The sequence below is a fragment of the Mauremys reevesii genome, linkage group 3 (genome assembly GCF_016161935.1).
Source record: "Mauremys reevesii isolate NIE-2019 linkage group 3, ASM1616193v1, whole genome shotgun sequence".
NCBI lineage: Eukaryota > Metazoa > Chordata > Testudines > Geoemydidae > Mauremys > Mauremys reevesii.
This window is the reverse complement of record NC_052625.1, coordinates 49,672,881-49,689,277: the sequence shown is the minus strand read 5'-3', so window position 1 is coordinate 49,689,277 and position 16,397 is coordinate 49,672,881. Positions and strand designations below refer to the sequence as shown.

The window sequence follows — 16,397 nt, the reverse complement described above, 5'->3', positions numbered from 1 at the left end:
CTAAAAGTAACTGATACATTGCTCTATTTGACAATACACTCGTCAATGTCAGTCTTAATTATGGCCCCAATCCTGGAAGGAGCTGAGCACTTGCCACTCACTCTCCAAAAAGCATGCAGGGAAAGGGTAGAGGGAATGCTACTAAAATCCAGAAGACAGAGAGAGAATATTATGGAGATCTATTGCCATGGAAGTCCTTTATGGAGACTATAAGCAGTGTCAGGGACACCCAGCCATGTTGGAGCCATATTGCTAGGCACCAAGGATGGTAAAGCACTAGCCTTTTCCCCAGGATAGCTCCTAGCTTCACGCAGGAGGATGTTCCTTTCCTCATGGGTACAAGAGGATTGCAGAGCTGCGAGGCAGCACAGCCTTCAAAATTCACACTCCTTCCCTTACTGCTTCCCCTGCCATGCCCCAAATCCCTCCCACTGAAGGAGAGATTATTAAGGTTCACCTTAGAGTCCCCCCAACCCCCATGACTGGGGGAAGCAGTGAAGGAATAATCTGGCCTATTAGTTACATATATACAGTATGCAACTGAACCTCACTTCCTATAGGCTTTCATACCAATTGTGTCACAGCTACTTTATCATGCAAAATAGTTACAAAAGATAAAGGGACAAAAGTTAAGGGGACTAGACCAGAGAGAACAAAATAGATGGCGAGCGCTTCTGCACAGAGGAACAAGAGACTGGGAGACAAATTCAAGAAAAAGTTTCACCACAGCAGCATGGCTGTCAGAACAAGGAGTAATGATCTCAAGTTGCAATGAGGGAGGTTTAGGTTGGATATCAGGAAAAAAAATTTCACTAGGAGGGTGGTGAAGCACTGGAATGGGTTACCTAGGGAGGTGGTGGAATCTCCTTCCTTAGAGGTTTTTAAGGTCAGGCTTGACAAAGCCCTAGCTGGGATGATTTAGCTGGGGATTGGTCCTGCTTTGAGCAGGGGGCTGGACTAGGTGACCTCCTGAGGTCCCTTCCAACCCTGATATTCTATGATTCTATAAGACTGCCTGACAACACTTAAAGCTAACTTTGAAGATGACTGTAGAAAACCACATAGAACAAAAAAAAAGCAAAACTCATTTACATTAGGGACATGCAAAAAATAATAATAAAAATCCAGATAGAAAATGTCAAAGTAGATTTTTTTCAACAATCCCTCAAATGAAGAGTTTTCACGTGGTAGTGGGGGAAAAGAAAAAGCCCCTCTCCCCACACCACCAAACAGGATCAACGTCTAAGTTCACAAAACAGTGTTTTGGGTGTGGAGTAGTTTGTTTTTCTAAACTAACAAGGACAGAATATGGAAGAAAAAAAATTCTCACTTCTGAAAAATCTCACCACTGAAAAAAAATTTCATTTATTGAAATAGCACAGTCTTACAAATCTAAACTCTAAATACAACAGACACACTGACTTTAACAGAAACCCTGCTGAAAAGATGTCAAACAGCCAGCTAAGTTGGAACCTATAACATCCACAAAAAGCACACTGCAGATTTGAATTGTCCCATTAAAAGTTTAGCAATTGCAATGCTTTTTAGTTCTTTAACTCATGCTGTCTCAGTAGGGCCACTATCAACTATAATAGTCAGAGGTAGAAATATCAGATCACGTTGGCTTGTCTGTGCACTATATATAAAGTGCACCCACTTGTATAAAGTCACTGTCACAAACACTGATCACAGTGATGGCTCTCGTTTCCTATACTCCTGCCCCACTCCCCACTCATATTCTCAAGTTGGTATTCTTTTTAACTGCTCCTATACTTGGATGGATCGGTCTCTCACTTCTCAACCATTACTCCTGGGGGAATTCTGCACCAAAAAAAATGTAAATTTTGTGCACAGTATTTTAAAATTCTGTAAAATAATGCAAAATAATGCAATATAATCCAGCTAGTTTCAATTATTTTGGTAATTTATTTACACTACAATACAATGGATGGAGAATGGGAGTGGGGAGCATTGGAGGAAATCACCAAACCCCCTCTGTCTAATAATAATGTAGCTAGTATTGACCCTTTACTTCTAGTTATTAGTCAACAAATATATGCAGCCATATGCTCAGTGTAGCATCATAGGCACCTGAAGAGCAAGTGAGGGCTAGAGACTCAAACTCACAAATTTATACTGGCTACTGACCATCTCCAAAAAAGGTCAGTAGCAAACAGTCCATGGAGCACATTTTGATAGGAAATTTTTTCAGTCCAAAAATTTAGACCAGTTCTAAAGCACCATAAGCATTTATAAGGTTATATTGTCCTTCACAATAAAACTCCTTTACACCACCCTGGCAATGTAAAGGAGCCTTAAAATTTTTACACCTGTTTTATACTCTGGGGGAATTTACTAAGAACAATGGGAACAATTCACTAAGCAGGCAGGCTGCTATATTCTCCTCTGCCTGAGACAACAGAGCCCGCTGTACGCAGGGCTGCCCAGAGGATTCAGGGGGCCCTCGCTTCGGCAGTAATCCGGCGGCGGGAGGTCCTTCCGCTCCAGGACCCGGGGCAGAAAGACCCCCCGCCGCCAAAGACTCGGAGTGGAAGCAGCTCCGGGGGCCTGGGCCCCGCGAGAGTTTTCCAGGGCCCCCGGAGCGAGTGAAGGACCCTGCTCCAGGGGTCCCGAAAAACTCTCATGGGGGACCCTACGGGGCCTGGGGCAAATTGCCCCACTTGCCCCCCCCCGCCCTCTGGGCGGCCCTAGCTGTATGCCTACCTCTTCAGAAATATCCCAAATCCTTGCCCCTCCACACCGAGCGTGCTGCAGTAGCAAGCAAGAGGGAGTCTCTCTCTCTCTCTCTCTCTCACACACACACACACACACACCCCACTACCCAGTCCCTTTCACCCCCACCCACCCCAGGTGGTGATTTATGTCTCTACTGGCTGCTCTGGATGCTCAAACTGAGCTGTCTGCACTGCCAGGGAGTGAGCGCATGATCGGTCTTGTGGCTTCCCTTTACTTCCCCGTCAGAAATCATTCTTCTGCGGGTAAGCAAAGAAATCTGCGGGAGCCATGAATTCTGCGCACGTGCAGTGAGGAAGAATTCCCCCAGGAGTAAACCATTAAGGGACAGATTTTCAAAAAGGTATATAGAGGCCTATCTGAATCATGAGACACCTAACCTCCCAACCTAACCTATTTCAGCACTTTTGAAAATCCCCCTAGCTGGTGATCCGAGTCCTAGTTACCTTTGAAAATCTGGCCTTAAGTGCTTTCAGACAGATTTCTTGCATGAAACCTTCTTATGCTAAAATCATCACTGTCACCTTCACTTCACTGCATCTCTTGGCCAAACTAAAATACAGTTTCAGACTCTTCAGGGCCAGGGCCGGCTCCAGCTTTTTTGCCGGGAGGGGGCAGGCAACAACAACGATTGAGCTGTCGTCGAAGAGGAAGAGAGGGACTGAAGGACCCGATGCCGAATTGCCGCCGAAGACCCGGATATCCCCGCTGCTGAATTGCCGCCGAAGACCCGGACGTGCTGCCCCAATAACGTACGGAGTGCCACCCTTTTGTATTGGCTGCCCCAGGCACCTGCTTCCTTCGCTGGTGCCTGGAGCCGGCCCTGTTCAGGACTACCACCATGTCTTCTGTTTTCTCTCAAGTACTGTGCACATCCATGATGCTATATACGTAAGAGTAATACTCTTGTTTTGAAAAATATGTGAACAGCTGTGCATAGAGATTACAATAGGTCAAAAACTAGTACCTCAAGTTATGTTCCCTTCATGTTTCATGGTTGTGCAGGAATCAAAATGAATCTCTGCAGCCAAACTGAGAATGGTCATTTCCTAGAAACAGATACTAGGATACTTTAATGGTAACAGCCACATGACAATTCAAAGAAGTTTTAACAGCTGGTTCTGTTATCAGCACTTTAAATTCCCATGGTCCATGCCAATATGTTTTTTCCTGTGAGAAGAGTGGAAAAAGTCCAGGTGAAGTACAGGAAAGCAATATGAAAGTTTCCCCAACGGGTTTCAACCTGTGATATAACCAGCACTATTGTACCAGAAAAAAAAAAGATACACATACTACAGCCTTTCATTTTCAAAAGTTGTGGGACTAAAGCACGAAATACAAACATTCCAGTTCTGCAGATTTCTCAACTATTTATTCCACTAAAGGTGGAAGTGTATCACAGCTCTTCCATTTCCACACAGTCCTTGATGCCTCAGAGTGCTCTCTTCAATTCTTTAAATGCTACAACCTGGGACTCCGTACAAGTTTAATATTTTCTGTACAGAAAATAAGAGCAGCTGTAACAACTGATAAAGCTCATTTGAAAACTGCATCATCTGCTATTTCTTGTACTAAAATGACAAACTTTAAAAATATATATACACATTTTCAGAAGTCAGCAGCTAATGGCAGTGCTAACAAATAACCAGTTTAAAAGCTACCACAAAGGGGACAAAAATCATATGATGGAAGGAAGAATACAGCAAAGCATTAATTGCTAATGTAGAGTTAGAGGAAAAGGAATTAATATACAAATGGGACTGATCTTGCAGTTCAAAATAAAACACTTCATGAAAATAAAATGTCTATATGCAACAACTCAAAATATACCAACATTTTACTTTATCCTCCACTAAACAAGCAACCATACCTGATCTTCTGAAGAAAGATGCCCTGAATAATTTTAAGAAATGCCTCAACTGGAATAAAAGGCAGCTTCATCCATTTTTATTCCTTTTTAGCTTTCCAATAAGTTATCATTTTAACTTGTTATACATTACCTCTTTTCCTGTGCTTTTCTGTTGCTTTAATTTCAAACGTGATTTTTTTTTTAAAGAAAGGCTCTTTGTACAAGAAGTGAAAAATAACTACACTGAATACTTTTGTAGATTCTCTCCCCTTATATTCTATACTGTAGCCACTTGTGTGTGTATAAAACAATAGAATAAGGGTGTCTTTCAGAAGAGATTTCACCCACAATTCTACTCCAGCTCACAGGGCTTGAGCAAGATTGGCTAGCCTCAGATTTAAGATTTCCATCAATTTTAATTACTTTTAAAATCTCTCTCAAGAACTCTTAGTTTCTTTTTTGGGTATCTTACCCTATACTGCTTTATATAGGCATCTCTTCTCCACTCCTAGAGCATATCTTTGTTTTCAATTTAAATCTTGGACAGCAAGTATCAGCTTTGAAAGCGGCTTGGACAATGATCATGCTCCGCTGTAAATCAGATATAAAATCAACTCAAGATTAGATTGATAATACATTCTCCACTTAACTATGCAGCATGCAAGTGCTGACATGGCACTGATATTCACCCCAGATCTAATTTCACAGATAAGCAAAATAAAAACAAAGTTGAATGCTATTTAGTCTCAGCTTTGGAAGAGAGCCAAAGCCCTCTGTGTACTTCAGGGGGCTCTACGCAGGCATCCATAAAATCCACATCACAACTCAATTTTCTTGCAATCACTTACATGTTTCACATCCACTATTAGTTATCTGAAGGAAACACCATTTTGTGTTAAATGCAACAGGATCAGGTAATACATAGTGACACCTATAATTAAGGTTACTTTGCACTCTTCATTATAAGACCCTGATTTCAGTTGCTCATAAAAGACTTTGCAACTTTAACTATTCAGGCTGAACTTTTTCAAGCTGGGCAGCTGCCTCAAAATTAGTTTTATTTGGAAAGTTTTAGCTGAACCATTCTCTGAATAAGGCAGGGGCTCCATGGGACAAAAATATAGTATATGATCACGTAATTGAAGTCTATTATAACATATGCACACATGGGGGCCCAAATTAAGATAGAACAGGCAATCTTAATTCTGGCATTTCCAAATTTTTAGTGCTTGACTTTGCAACCTTAGCGTTCTTTTAACATAGGTTTTTGTACGCAACAGTAAGTAGAGGATAGAGAAAATGAACAATGTATCTTGAAAAGACAAAAAACTAATGTATGGGGTAGTTCTGCCAAGAGACATGCTTAAGGAATAAAGCCCAATTCTGCGGTCATTGTGAGTGCAAACCTTTCATTGGTTTACAGGATTTTTAGCACAGAGCAAGGTCTGACTCATGCATAATCACTGTGGAGAGACAACCAAAAAGCTCCTAGAACTATTATAATAATCAGGCCCCTTAAAGTATTTGTTAGCATTGAATGAGTATCCTGAAGTGATACCTCAATGAATTCAAAACATTAATAAGAGTCATTAATTCAAAACATTAATTTTTACTTTCAGTCTATGTACATTTTAAAATGTCCAGTTTTAGACTGTTCTTAACTGAGAAGTTAAGAATTTATAGGGTGCTATAAACACAGGTATGGTGAAGAGATGTTAGTATTGCCATTGAATTAAAGTTATTTTGGGGGGGAAAAAATCCTTAAATTTAGAATTTTCAGTTGGGAACACTTAGTGTTAGCTTTGCCAATTTGAAATTTGGCAAAAGTGGTTTATTCACTTTTAATCTTAAAAAACAAAAAATTAAAATGGTCAAAATAATTTCATTTTAAAAATTATAGACACATATCCATACAAGTGTTTGCTAGGTACTCCATATAGGGATAAGTAAACTGCCTAGTACTGGCAATATCCTGCACTAATATTCTCAACCATTCCTAAATACCACATGCATAATATCTCTTAGAAAGAGAATTAGTGGAATAAGAGGCACAGCCCCATTTTGTCTTGTTGAGCACAAAGCTCTCTGAAACAAGAAGACTCTAATTAAAAAAATAGATCTGAACAGCTTTGGATTTTCCACATAAATGTGTAAGTAAACAAAAATTTTCACAATGATTATTGTGGCATAATGTGCAAAAACCAGGAATATCTCTAAAGGATTTGAGAGAGGGAGGTTCCTATTGCAATTAGGTTCAGAGTCAACCATGTAATAAATAATATGTATGGGATGAAGAGGTTTATTTTTAATCATGTGTTTTGGGGTACAAGCTACGGAGTCTATTCTCCCTTTGATGTTTTAAAGGTAATAGGAGTTGTAAGCACTTACTGAGAAGTGTGTTTTTAGTACCCGCTATGAAAAACCCTACAGTAAAAATGGTTATGGTTAAGGTTATGACAAAAAACACAAGCAATTCTACACTGAGGAAGACACCCAGGACAAACCCATTTCTCCTTAAAATGGAGCACATTAATCCACTTTAAAATCTTAACATTACATTTCTTGTTGGGAGTAACAGTTTTCAACTTTTTTTGGATTTATTATAATTATGTTGTTTGATCCAATACAACCTCCAATACCTGGAGTTGTTCCACTTTATTAGAAGTCCATTTGATTTCACTTTTAAAGCTTGATCACCTATGTCAAAAGTTAATTCTCAAATTCTTCTTATAAAAATAATTCTTCAAGGAAACACATTTATAAACAGTTTCTACTTAACTCACATTTTCTGGAGCGTTTCCTCTTCTCATTTTTATTACTAAGGACAATAATATAAAGATCTGTGTTCCTAAGAGCTAGTTAGTTCTTTCTACTTATTTCCCACCTAAAGTTATAATCCTCTGATGCAATAACCAGTTGCTCTAATATAATTGTGATGTCAAAAACATAATTAGATAAAACTGGGAATGTAGATTACATTTCCTAAGAGGCAAAAATCCTTTCCTTCACTAAATAATTTAATAATTTAATATAAAATGATTATTAAAAATTACAACCATATTTTTGGTGTAAGAACAAGTGTAATTATTTTGTTTTGTAGCCAACAGTATACAAGTGTTAGTCACATAGCCAATATTAGTTATAGATTGCAAACGCCTCAGAACAGGGACCTCATGTTTTTATGCCTTTAAAGTGTAACGTACATCCATAAACATTCAAAGCATATAGTTCTTTAACTGAAAGCAAATAAGAGCATACAGTCTACGTTATTTTGATACCTTCAGTACAAGTCAATAACTTTAAAACCACGGAACTGTGATTCACCCATATCTCATTAAGATTCTCATAATGAGACAAGGAGTTGACTATTAAAACCAAAATAAGTTTTAGCAGTAGCATGTATAAAGGCGTGGCTGGCAGCTCCAGAATGAGATGTATTTATGACTCGTTACCTAATACCAAACAGTTTTAGCAATTCAAAAAGAAGGTGTGCTTACCAAATACTATAGCTTTGGCAAAAGGCGGAAACAATTCTGTATGCTTGTATACGTTTTTATGAATTTGCCAGAGATCTTTGTGCAGTTTCTTAAAGTCACTGTATCTTTTCCAAACGACTATCTGAAGCAGAAAGGGGGAAAAAAGCATGAATGAGTTTAATAGTTCACATTGGGGTAACTGTTGCTAAGTGTGGCTGAAAGCGAGAGCAGTTTATCATAATTGCACTATGTCATCCAAAAAGAGTTGCCAACAAACTAAAAAAAAGCAAGACGCTAAACAGATTCTAATCAGTACTGTTAGTGGTTTCTTTTAACAGCTAGCTTAGCAAGTTTCTCCATAGGGGAAAAAATTAGGCAGTAAAACCTACCTATGGCGCACTGCATTGTGCGCTGATACAAGCGCCTCTGGTGAGTGCATGCAGCACCACCGCAAGGAGCCAAGTATGCAAGTGCACAAGCGATAAACAAACTGCAGTGTCTTTATGCCAGCGAACTTGTGCCAGCAAAAGTTAGTAGTGTAGGCACGCTCTTTGTAGTTGTCAGGTCTCAGGAGAACAAAGCAAGGAATCTAGGACTTCCTGAGGCAGAGGATTCCCTGGCCTAAATTTTCAGAAGTGACTAATAATTATGGATGCCTCAAGTTTTTGAGTGCCCAATCCAAGCTACCACAAAAGGTGTCAAATTTGATAGGGTGGCTGATGAGCACTGTTTTATATATAATCCCAGAACCACCACATAAAACTGCTCAAGAAAATGAAAAAGTCCATGATCATTAAATTATAGGAATGTTGGCACTGGGATAGTATACTAAAGGATTGCAGGGGGAAAAAAAGCACAAGATCCAGTTTCACTCTAACAAAATATTGTTTTTCACTGATGCAAGTGATCTCACACTAGCCAAGAGGAGAGAATTAATACATCTAAAACACCTTGCAAAGCAAAGGATTCAAGGTTACCCTGTCATCCCCTGACAAGCTCAGGGAAATGACGCCTCTCGAGGATGCTACCTCAGCAAAGCTAACAAGGTTCCCATTCGGATATATGCTGGAGAGGAATCTGATTTGGAGAGTGGATACAAACTGCAATCTGAGGACTAGAGAAGTGCAGTAAAGGGTATTTGGTGAGAGTGTGAATACATTGTTAGTTGTTATAGTTAGGCTTGGAAGGATCAGATTTTTAAAGGTAAATGTCAGTAAACAATTATACCATACACACATAAACCGATGAAAAAATATTTCCACCAATAATAATCAAAATTTACAGATAGGCAAAGTAAGAAAAATGCTGCTTGAAAATGTAGAGTCAAAATCCAGTGAGCTAGACTAAAAAATGAATAGCAAAAACAGGTATGATTTGATTTAAGGATATTCACTTTGTATATTTTGACATGTGATGTTGACCACTTGTGTTTTAATCATTTATAAAGCTTTAATTTTGAGTCTCTATGTCTATTGTCATTAAATAATTGTTAACACTCCCCATAATTTCTGCAAATGTAAAAAGAGAAAAAATGCTTAAGCACTGATAATATATATTTTTATATATCTAATTCTGCGAAGCCTAAATAGTTCTGATGTGATAGACTGTTTGTCATGGTTAAAATAATTTGAGCACTAGTAACTGTTTTTCACTCCTTCTGTCCACAATAAACATTGGTTTCTCCACCTGAGCCGGACACACACACAGAGTTACCATTACCTCTTTAGTCCTTCTGCACACCCGATTATCTCCCCTCCCTCTCCCCACAGTAGTAGATGGAGGTGCTTGATGTAGGAGTTGGTTGTGCTGGGAGAAGGTAAAGGATTACGTCCAGAAGGGCTGTTAAAAGGAGAGATGGAAGGCTGCAAGGTGAGGGAAGCAGACTGAAGGCTGCGGAGGATGGCCCATGAACAGCAGTAGTTGTAGCAATGTTAATGTTATGAGTGGAGGAAATATGTATTGTAAACTGGCTCAACTTTTCTGGGTTTGCGTCAGGGGTGCTACATGCCTAACTGCTTCACAACAAAGTAGGTGCATTTATTTTCTAGGGTTTTAAAAATGATTAATGGTGATAAGTATAGACCCTATTAGGGGGAGACGATAGAAGAGCAGCTGCCTATAGTCCTTCAATGACTGTACATAAATCTCTCTCTTTTGTGGGATAAAAATCTGATAGAAAAGCTCCTGATGGAGGTTGGGTGCATACCTGGCTGCTAGACAGGCTTGTGTGCACTGTGCTTAAATTTTCAGTTATAACATCAATAATAGCTAAAAGTGATCCCAACTCTAGCATCTGAAAACTAAGATCTACTCAGGAGCCACCCATTCACTAAATTTTGTATAGACTATTTTTAAGATAGTCAACAATAAAAGTAGGACTCCCGAAGAAAAAATTTCAGCCAGAGCTCATATTCAGGAAGACGTCCTATTAAAAACATATGAGAGAAACCAAGCAAAAAACTACACAGAAAATCCAGAGCGTACATAAGAACTTACACTGTATGAAGTTCCACAACAACTGGCTTTTAGAGAAAAAGCAGGATTTTAAACTAGGGGTGTCAATTAATCACAGTTAACTCATGTGATTAACTCAAAAAAAATTAATCACGATTAATTGCAGTTTTAATCACACTGTTAAACAATAGAATACCAATTGAAATGTATTAAATATTTTTGGATGTTTTTCTACATTTCAAATATATTGTTTTCAATTACAACACACAATAAAAAGTGTACAGTGCTCACTTTATATTATTTTTGATTATTTTTACAGTGCAAATATTTGTAAACAAAATAGTATTTTTCAATACACCTCATACAAGTACTGTAGTGCAATCTCTTTATCGTGAAAGTGCAACTTACAAATGTAGATTTTTTTGGTTAGATAACTGCACTCAAAAAGAAAACATTGTAAAACTTTAGAGCCTCAGTACCACTTCTTGTTCAGCCAATTGCTAAGACAAACAAGTTTGTTTACATTTACGGGAGATAACGTTGCCAACTTCTTATTTACAATGTCACCTGAAAGTGAGAAAAGGCGTTCACATGGAACTTTTGTAGCCAGCACTGCAAGGTATTTACGTGCCAGATATGCTAAACATTCATATGGTCCTTCATGCTTCGGTCACCATTCTGGAGGACATGCTTCCATGCTGATGATGCTCGTTAAAAAAAATAATGCTTAATTAAATTTGTGACTGAACTCCTTGGGGGAGAATTGTATGTCTCTGGCTCTGTTTTACCCACATTCTGCCATATATTTCATGTTATAGTAGTCTCAGATGATGACTCAGCACATGTTGTTCGTTTTAAGAACACTTTTGCTGCAGATTTGATGAAAGGCAAAGAAGATACCAATGTGAGATTTCTAAAGATGGGTACAGCACTCAACCCAAGGTTTAAGAATCTGAAGTGCCATCCAAAATCAGAGGGACGAGGTGTGGTTCTTAATCTCCCCCCAGCTCATCACTGACGGCGAAGTTGTAATATGCTACCTTAGCTATTCGGTTTTGAATTATTAAGACAAAAGACAGATGGACACAAAAAAGGTTTGCTTCATTTCTTTGACAAAACACACAGGAATGACTAAATTAAGTAAAAAAGATACTTCAAAAATTAGTAATGAGAACATGAAATAAAACTTTCACAAATGTAAATGCGTTACCTCCTGGACTTCCTCTGGATTTCTTCTTGAAACAATCTGAAAAACAAAACAAAAACCTGATCAGTGTCTGAATTTCTGTTTGCAGAGTTAAAAGAGGAACATACTGTGATCTGTTGCTGATAAAAAGAAACCACACAGAAGGTGTATATCTTTTTCAATTTGCATTCAGCAGTTTTAAGTTAGTTTAGTGAAGTTCAACCTATGAAAATACAAAATAGAACAAGAGACAAAGTATTTAGTAACAAAGCTAATTGCCATGTTAGAAACTAGCAAATATATTACAAAATAGATAAACTTATGCCCTCTTCTAGGGGCTACATCTTATTAGGGACCACTTAGAACTGGGGCACATATAGACCATCTTCCCATCATTCTTCCAATTCTTTCCTGAAGGAATCGTTCTTAGAAATATAAGAGGAAAGTAACATTAATGTAATAGGTATGGCTTAGTTACAGCTACCCATTTTGAATCCAGATTGCACACAACCTCAGCCTGGGTGGGTTTTGTATTTTTTAGGACAAAATCTCCCCATGCTACCCACAGCCCCCACTGCTCAGTTCTCTACAGATCACTTTTCATTTTGATTTTGTCCTCATGTGTATTTGCTACCTATCACATGTTGGTGTTTTCTGCACATTTGATCACACTGACTTTGCCCCAAAGAAATACCAGATAAAGACAGACAGGTATGGCAGCACAGGGCAAAGATGGTTTTGGTGTTTTTAAAGAAGAAATATATATTATATTGGTCAAGAGAGCCTCTAGAATGCCTGAGTTCTGCATTGGATTTACAAATAGCAATAAAGCCCATTGCTCAGACTGAAGGCTTGTCTGCACACATGCAAACCAAACTAAGTCAGCTTTGATTCACGCCGTAAATCAGTGTATGGACAATTTCATTCGAAATAAGACTGTCCATACACTGACATGCACTAAGATACTTAAAGGTGGGAATTAAAGCAGACTTAATTTGGTTTGCTTGTGTGTAAGACAAGCCCTGAACTGCAGTGTTGTTTCTGTCTCAGAGGTAAAGTACACTACTCAGGAGTGCTCCAGACCATAGGCCACCTGAAAACGGCTCCTCTAACCTACATGGAGGGTCCACAGTGCTGTAGCCAGACTGTTCTCATCTCCCAGCCCGCCACCCAGTTTTATTAGATTTACTCTTCTAAATTTTCCTTATGGTTTTCAAGAATCTCTGTGACTTGTTCCTCCATTTTTCCCTAACTTCAGCCTACTGCCCAACCCAGGGGCGGCTCTAGCTTTTTTGCTGCCCGAGCACGACAGTCAGGCAGCCTTCGGTGGCTTGCCTGCGGGAGGTCCCCAGTCCCGCGGATTCGGCGTACCCGCCGCTGAATCCACAGGACCGGTGGACCTGCCGCAGGCAAGCTGCCGAAGGTTGCCTGACTGCCGCCCTCGCAGGGACCGGCAGGCCGCCCCCCATGGCTTGCCGCCCCAGGCACACGCTTGGTGTGCTGGTGCCTGGAGCTGCCGCTGGCCCAACCTCACTGTAGTGTTCCCATTCATCCTCAACGTGGTTTCTGGAGGGTCTAGACTGAGGAGAAAAGGGTTATTTTTCCATTATTCTACCCAATCAACCTGAAATTCACTTCATTCAAATTGCACCTTAAAACTCTCCTGTGCCAGTTTTGCCTACAATTGACAAAACTTTACTCACTTTTTCCCTTGCTGTGATTAGTCTGAAGGCCTACTTGCCTCTTTACCACAGTTATGTTTCAGCTCTTCTTTTTCACTCTACTTTCATCTTTGTTTCTGTCTATAGCAAAGTCCATATAGCTAGTTCAGTAAAGAGTTTCTACTCTCTCCCTGGTGAGACTTTTAGAACACTTTATAGGCAGACCATGTGGAGAGGTGCATGGCGGCAACTTAAACAATCTTTACACATCACAAAAGGAACAGTAAATGGCATAAACTTTTTTATTTTGCAGTTCACCTTTCAGTAAAGCCCTGCAAAAGTTTTGTGAGGTTACAGTAGATAAGTTACTCAAATGGGTAAAGGGAGACCTAGAGCAATGCATGCCATCAGGGGAAGGATAGCTCAGTGGTTTGAGCATTGGCCTACTAAACCCAGCGTTGTGAGTTCAATCCTTGAGGGGGCCGCTTAGGGATCTGAGGCAAAATCAGTACTTAGTCCTCCTAGTGAAGGCAGAGGGCTGGACTCAATGACCTTTCAAGGTCCCTTCCAGCTCTATGAGATAGGTATGTCTCCAATTATTATTATACAACAAGCTAGTGAGAGAGTCAGGAATAGGACCCAGATGTTTCACAGTCCCTTCTTCTGCAGATTACACTGTCTTCCATATCTATCACTCAGTTCCATCTGCTAGTCATTGTATAGTACACCTCTACCCCAATATAACGCTGTCCTCAGGAGCCAAACAAATCTTACTGCGTTATAGGTGAAACCATGTTATATTGAACTTGCTTTGATCCGCCGGAGTGCACAGCCCCGCCCCCCCAGAGTGCTGCTTTACCGCGCTATGTCAGGTTGCGTTATATCGGGGTAGACGTGTAACTATTTATTTATATGCTGAACTAATTTGTTCTCCATAGCCTTTTCATGAAAGTCAACACAGGCCAGAAACCTCTACAGAGTTCTTTCACTTTAATCAATCCTATCATCAATTCAGATAGTTGGCATGTGAGAACATGGGTTAACAACCCCATAAATCTCAAGCTCTAGGAAGATAAAAAAATTGCACAGAAAAATCTTAGAGTGGAATAAGGCAATCAGCATTGTTTGTAAACCCTTAATGGAAGCAGCTTTCCTCCACAAAAATCAATAGGATATCAAAAGATGGCAAACATGCATATACAAACTGATCAATGTATAACTGATACTGTACGTTCTGGAAACAACAATCATAAAACAGGACCATAGGGATCTCCCTTTGTTACTTAACAAGATGGTCAGAGTACCCAATGTTTTTGTCTGCTCTGCAGACATTCAGCATTAATAAATATCAATTTTTTTTAATAATAAACTAATTTTTTAAATCTCTTGTAATACTACATTGGATACTATCCTTTTGTGATGCCTCTTTTTTTTTAAATCCTTTCTTATCTTTTCTTGGACTGTTGGAAATGAACACAGGAACTGTAATGCTTCTCTAACTTTGCAGATGCATGTAATGTCTTTCACGGTACAAAAGTTTAAATATATTATGTAGAATTCACATCTCACATACAGTTTCCACATTGTGCCAGCCTTGCTAAAAAATAAAAGGAATTTTTTCAGGCCTTCCACACTGTTAAACTAGCTTTCTTTTAAAATCATCTCCTAAGGACAGACCTTAAGAAAAAAGTTTCCAAAGTTGGCCCAGCTTAGCATTCAGAAAAGTCTCCAATGAGACCTGTGCATTTGGTTTAGACGTTCAGGACACTTTCAACATGCAACTCTCCTACTCATGAATATTAAAGTGATATTTTATATTTGACAATAAATTTCTCTTAACCCATTAAACCAGTTTTACAGATGATTCACAAATACGGAATCAAAAGAAATCGGAGATCTTTAGTAGAATGTGCTGAATACCCGAAATAGCTAGCATAAGAGGGGTATTCAGTACACTGGGCAGGTCAACCTTACTTTTTTCCAGGCAGTCGCCCAAAGCTGCAGATCACCAGTTCACGGTATGAGTGACACAGCCCCAGCAAGCACTGTGGTAGTGATGTCATATCAACCATGGAGCCAGCCAACTGCAGGGATGGGAGGGAGAAAACAAAAAGTGGTAGGGTCAGACAACTGCCTTAAACAAAATATTGTTACATAGTTTTGAACAGCTTCTTTTAATATTCTCCATTGTCAAGTTTTTACCCCCAGCCCAGTTATTACTACATGTCCAATTAGAGTATAAGCCCTTAGAGGCAAGAGCTGTGAACATTTCTGTGTTTGTGAAATCCCAAGCACAATGTTTGGGCACAATGAATAATATTTTATCACCTCTGGGCTATAAGGTATTAAAATACTTTGAAGAACTAATATTCTGGGTTTTTAAATTAAGAAAAATCTGAATTACTCTGTCCATCAGCAAATTGTGTGACCCTGCTACATGTCACTTGGAGCAGAAGCTGAAAACCTGCAACTTCAGGGACCTGATAAAAATGTTGACATTCCCCATGACTTAAATACAACTTTCTTTCCGATTTGGAGAATTCAGCACATATACTACAGCTGTGTGATGCTGTATTTCAAATGAATATAAACAACACAGAATACAAAAATCAGTGAAGAATTAGAACTAAGATAAATACAAGACTGGGTTCTATTCTCCTAGATAAAGGGGCATTGCTTTCAGTTCCACTGATGAAATTAAACCACTATATTGACCTCTTGGACTAAGCCTGTGAACGGAGTTCATCAGGATGAGATGTGGAAAAACTAAATGCCCTATCTTCCATGCCTCTGTCCCATGACAAGCTTCTTTAGCACTGAACCTACAGGGGGAAAGTGTTTTTCTCACTAACTCAATAAAAAAACACCATGTTTTTATTTCACTTTAATTAGTGTTTAAACATCTTACATTATCCTATGATGGAATAATGTATCATATCTAGAACAAAATATTCAAGTTGTCTATGATCATACAGTTAATGCAGAAAACGGACAAGGAGACAAACAGCCTGAGAGCT

General features: G+C 39.2%; 1 protein-coding gene across 9 annotated transcripts in view; it reads right to left on the bottom strand.

Moving 5' to 3' along the window:
- The window catches only part of RPS6KC1 (ribosomal protein S6 kinase C1), a 122,523-nt gene that overhangs the window by 88,210 nt on the left and 17,916 nt on the right, over positions 1-16,397 (bottom strand). For 3 of the 9 annotated variants that reach the window (XM_039530577.1, XM_039530576.1, XM_039530575.1), the window contains exons 2-5: positions 15,355-15,464; positions 11,744-11,779; positions 8,101-8,221; positions 5,076-5,194 (exon numbers count right to left, since the gene is read on the bottom strand). Coding sequence is in view for 3 of the 9 variants with exons in the window: in XM_039530574.1 (XP_039386508.1) it covers positions 8,101-8,221; positions 11,744-11,779 (157 nt within the window). In the remaining 6 variants the exon portion in view is untranslated. Of the gene's footprint in view, positions 1-5,075; positions 5,195-8,100; positions 8,222-9,798; positions 9,879-11,743; positions 11,780-15,354; positions 15,465-16,397 lie in introns of those variants that run through there. The other 6 variants (XM_039530574.1, XM_039530572.1, XM_039530573.1 and 3 more) reach the window with 3 other exon arrangements.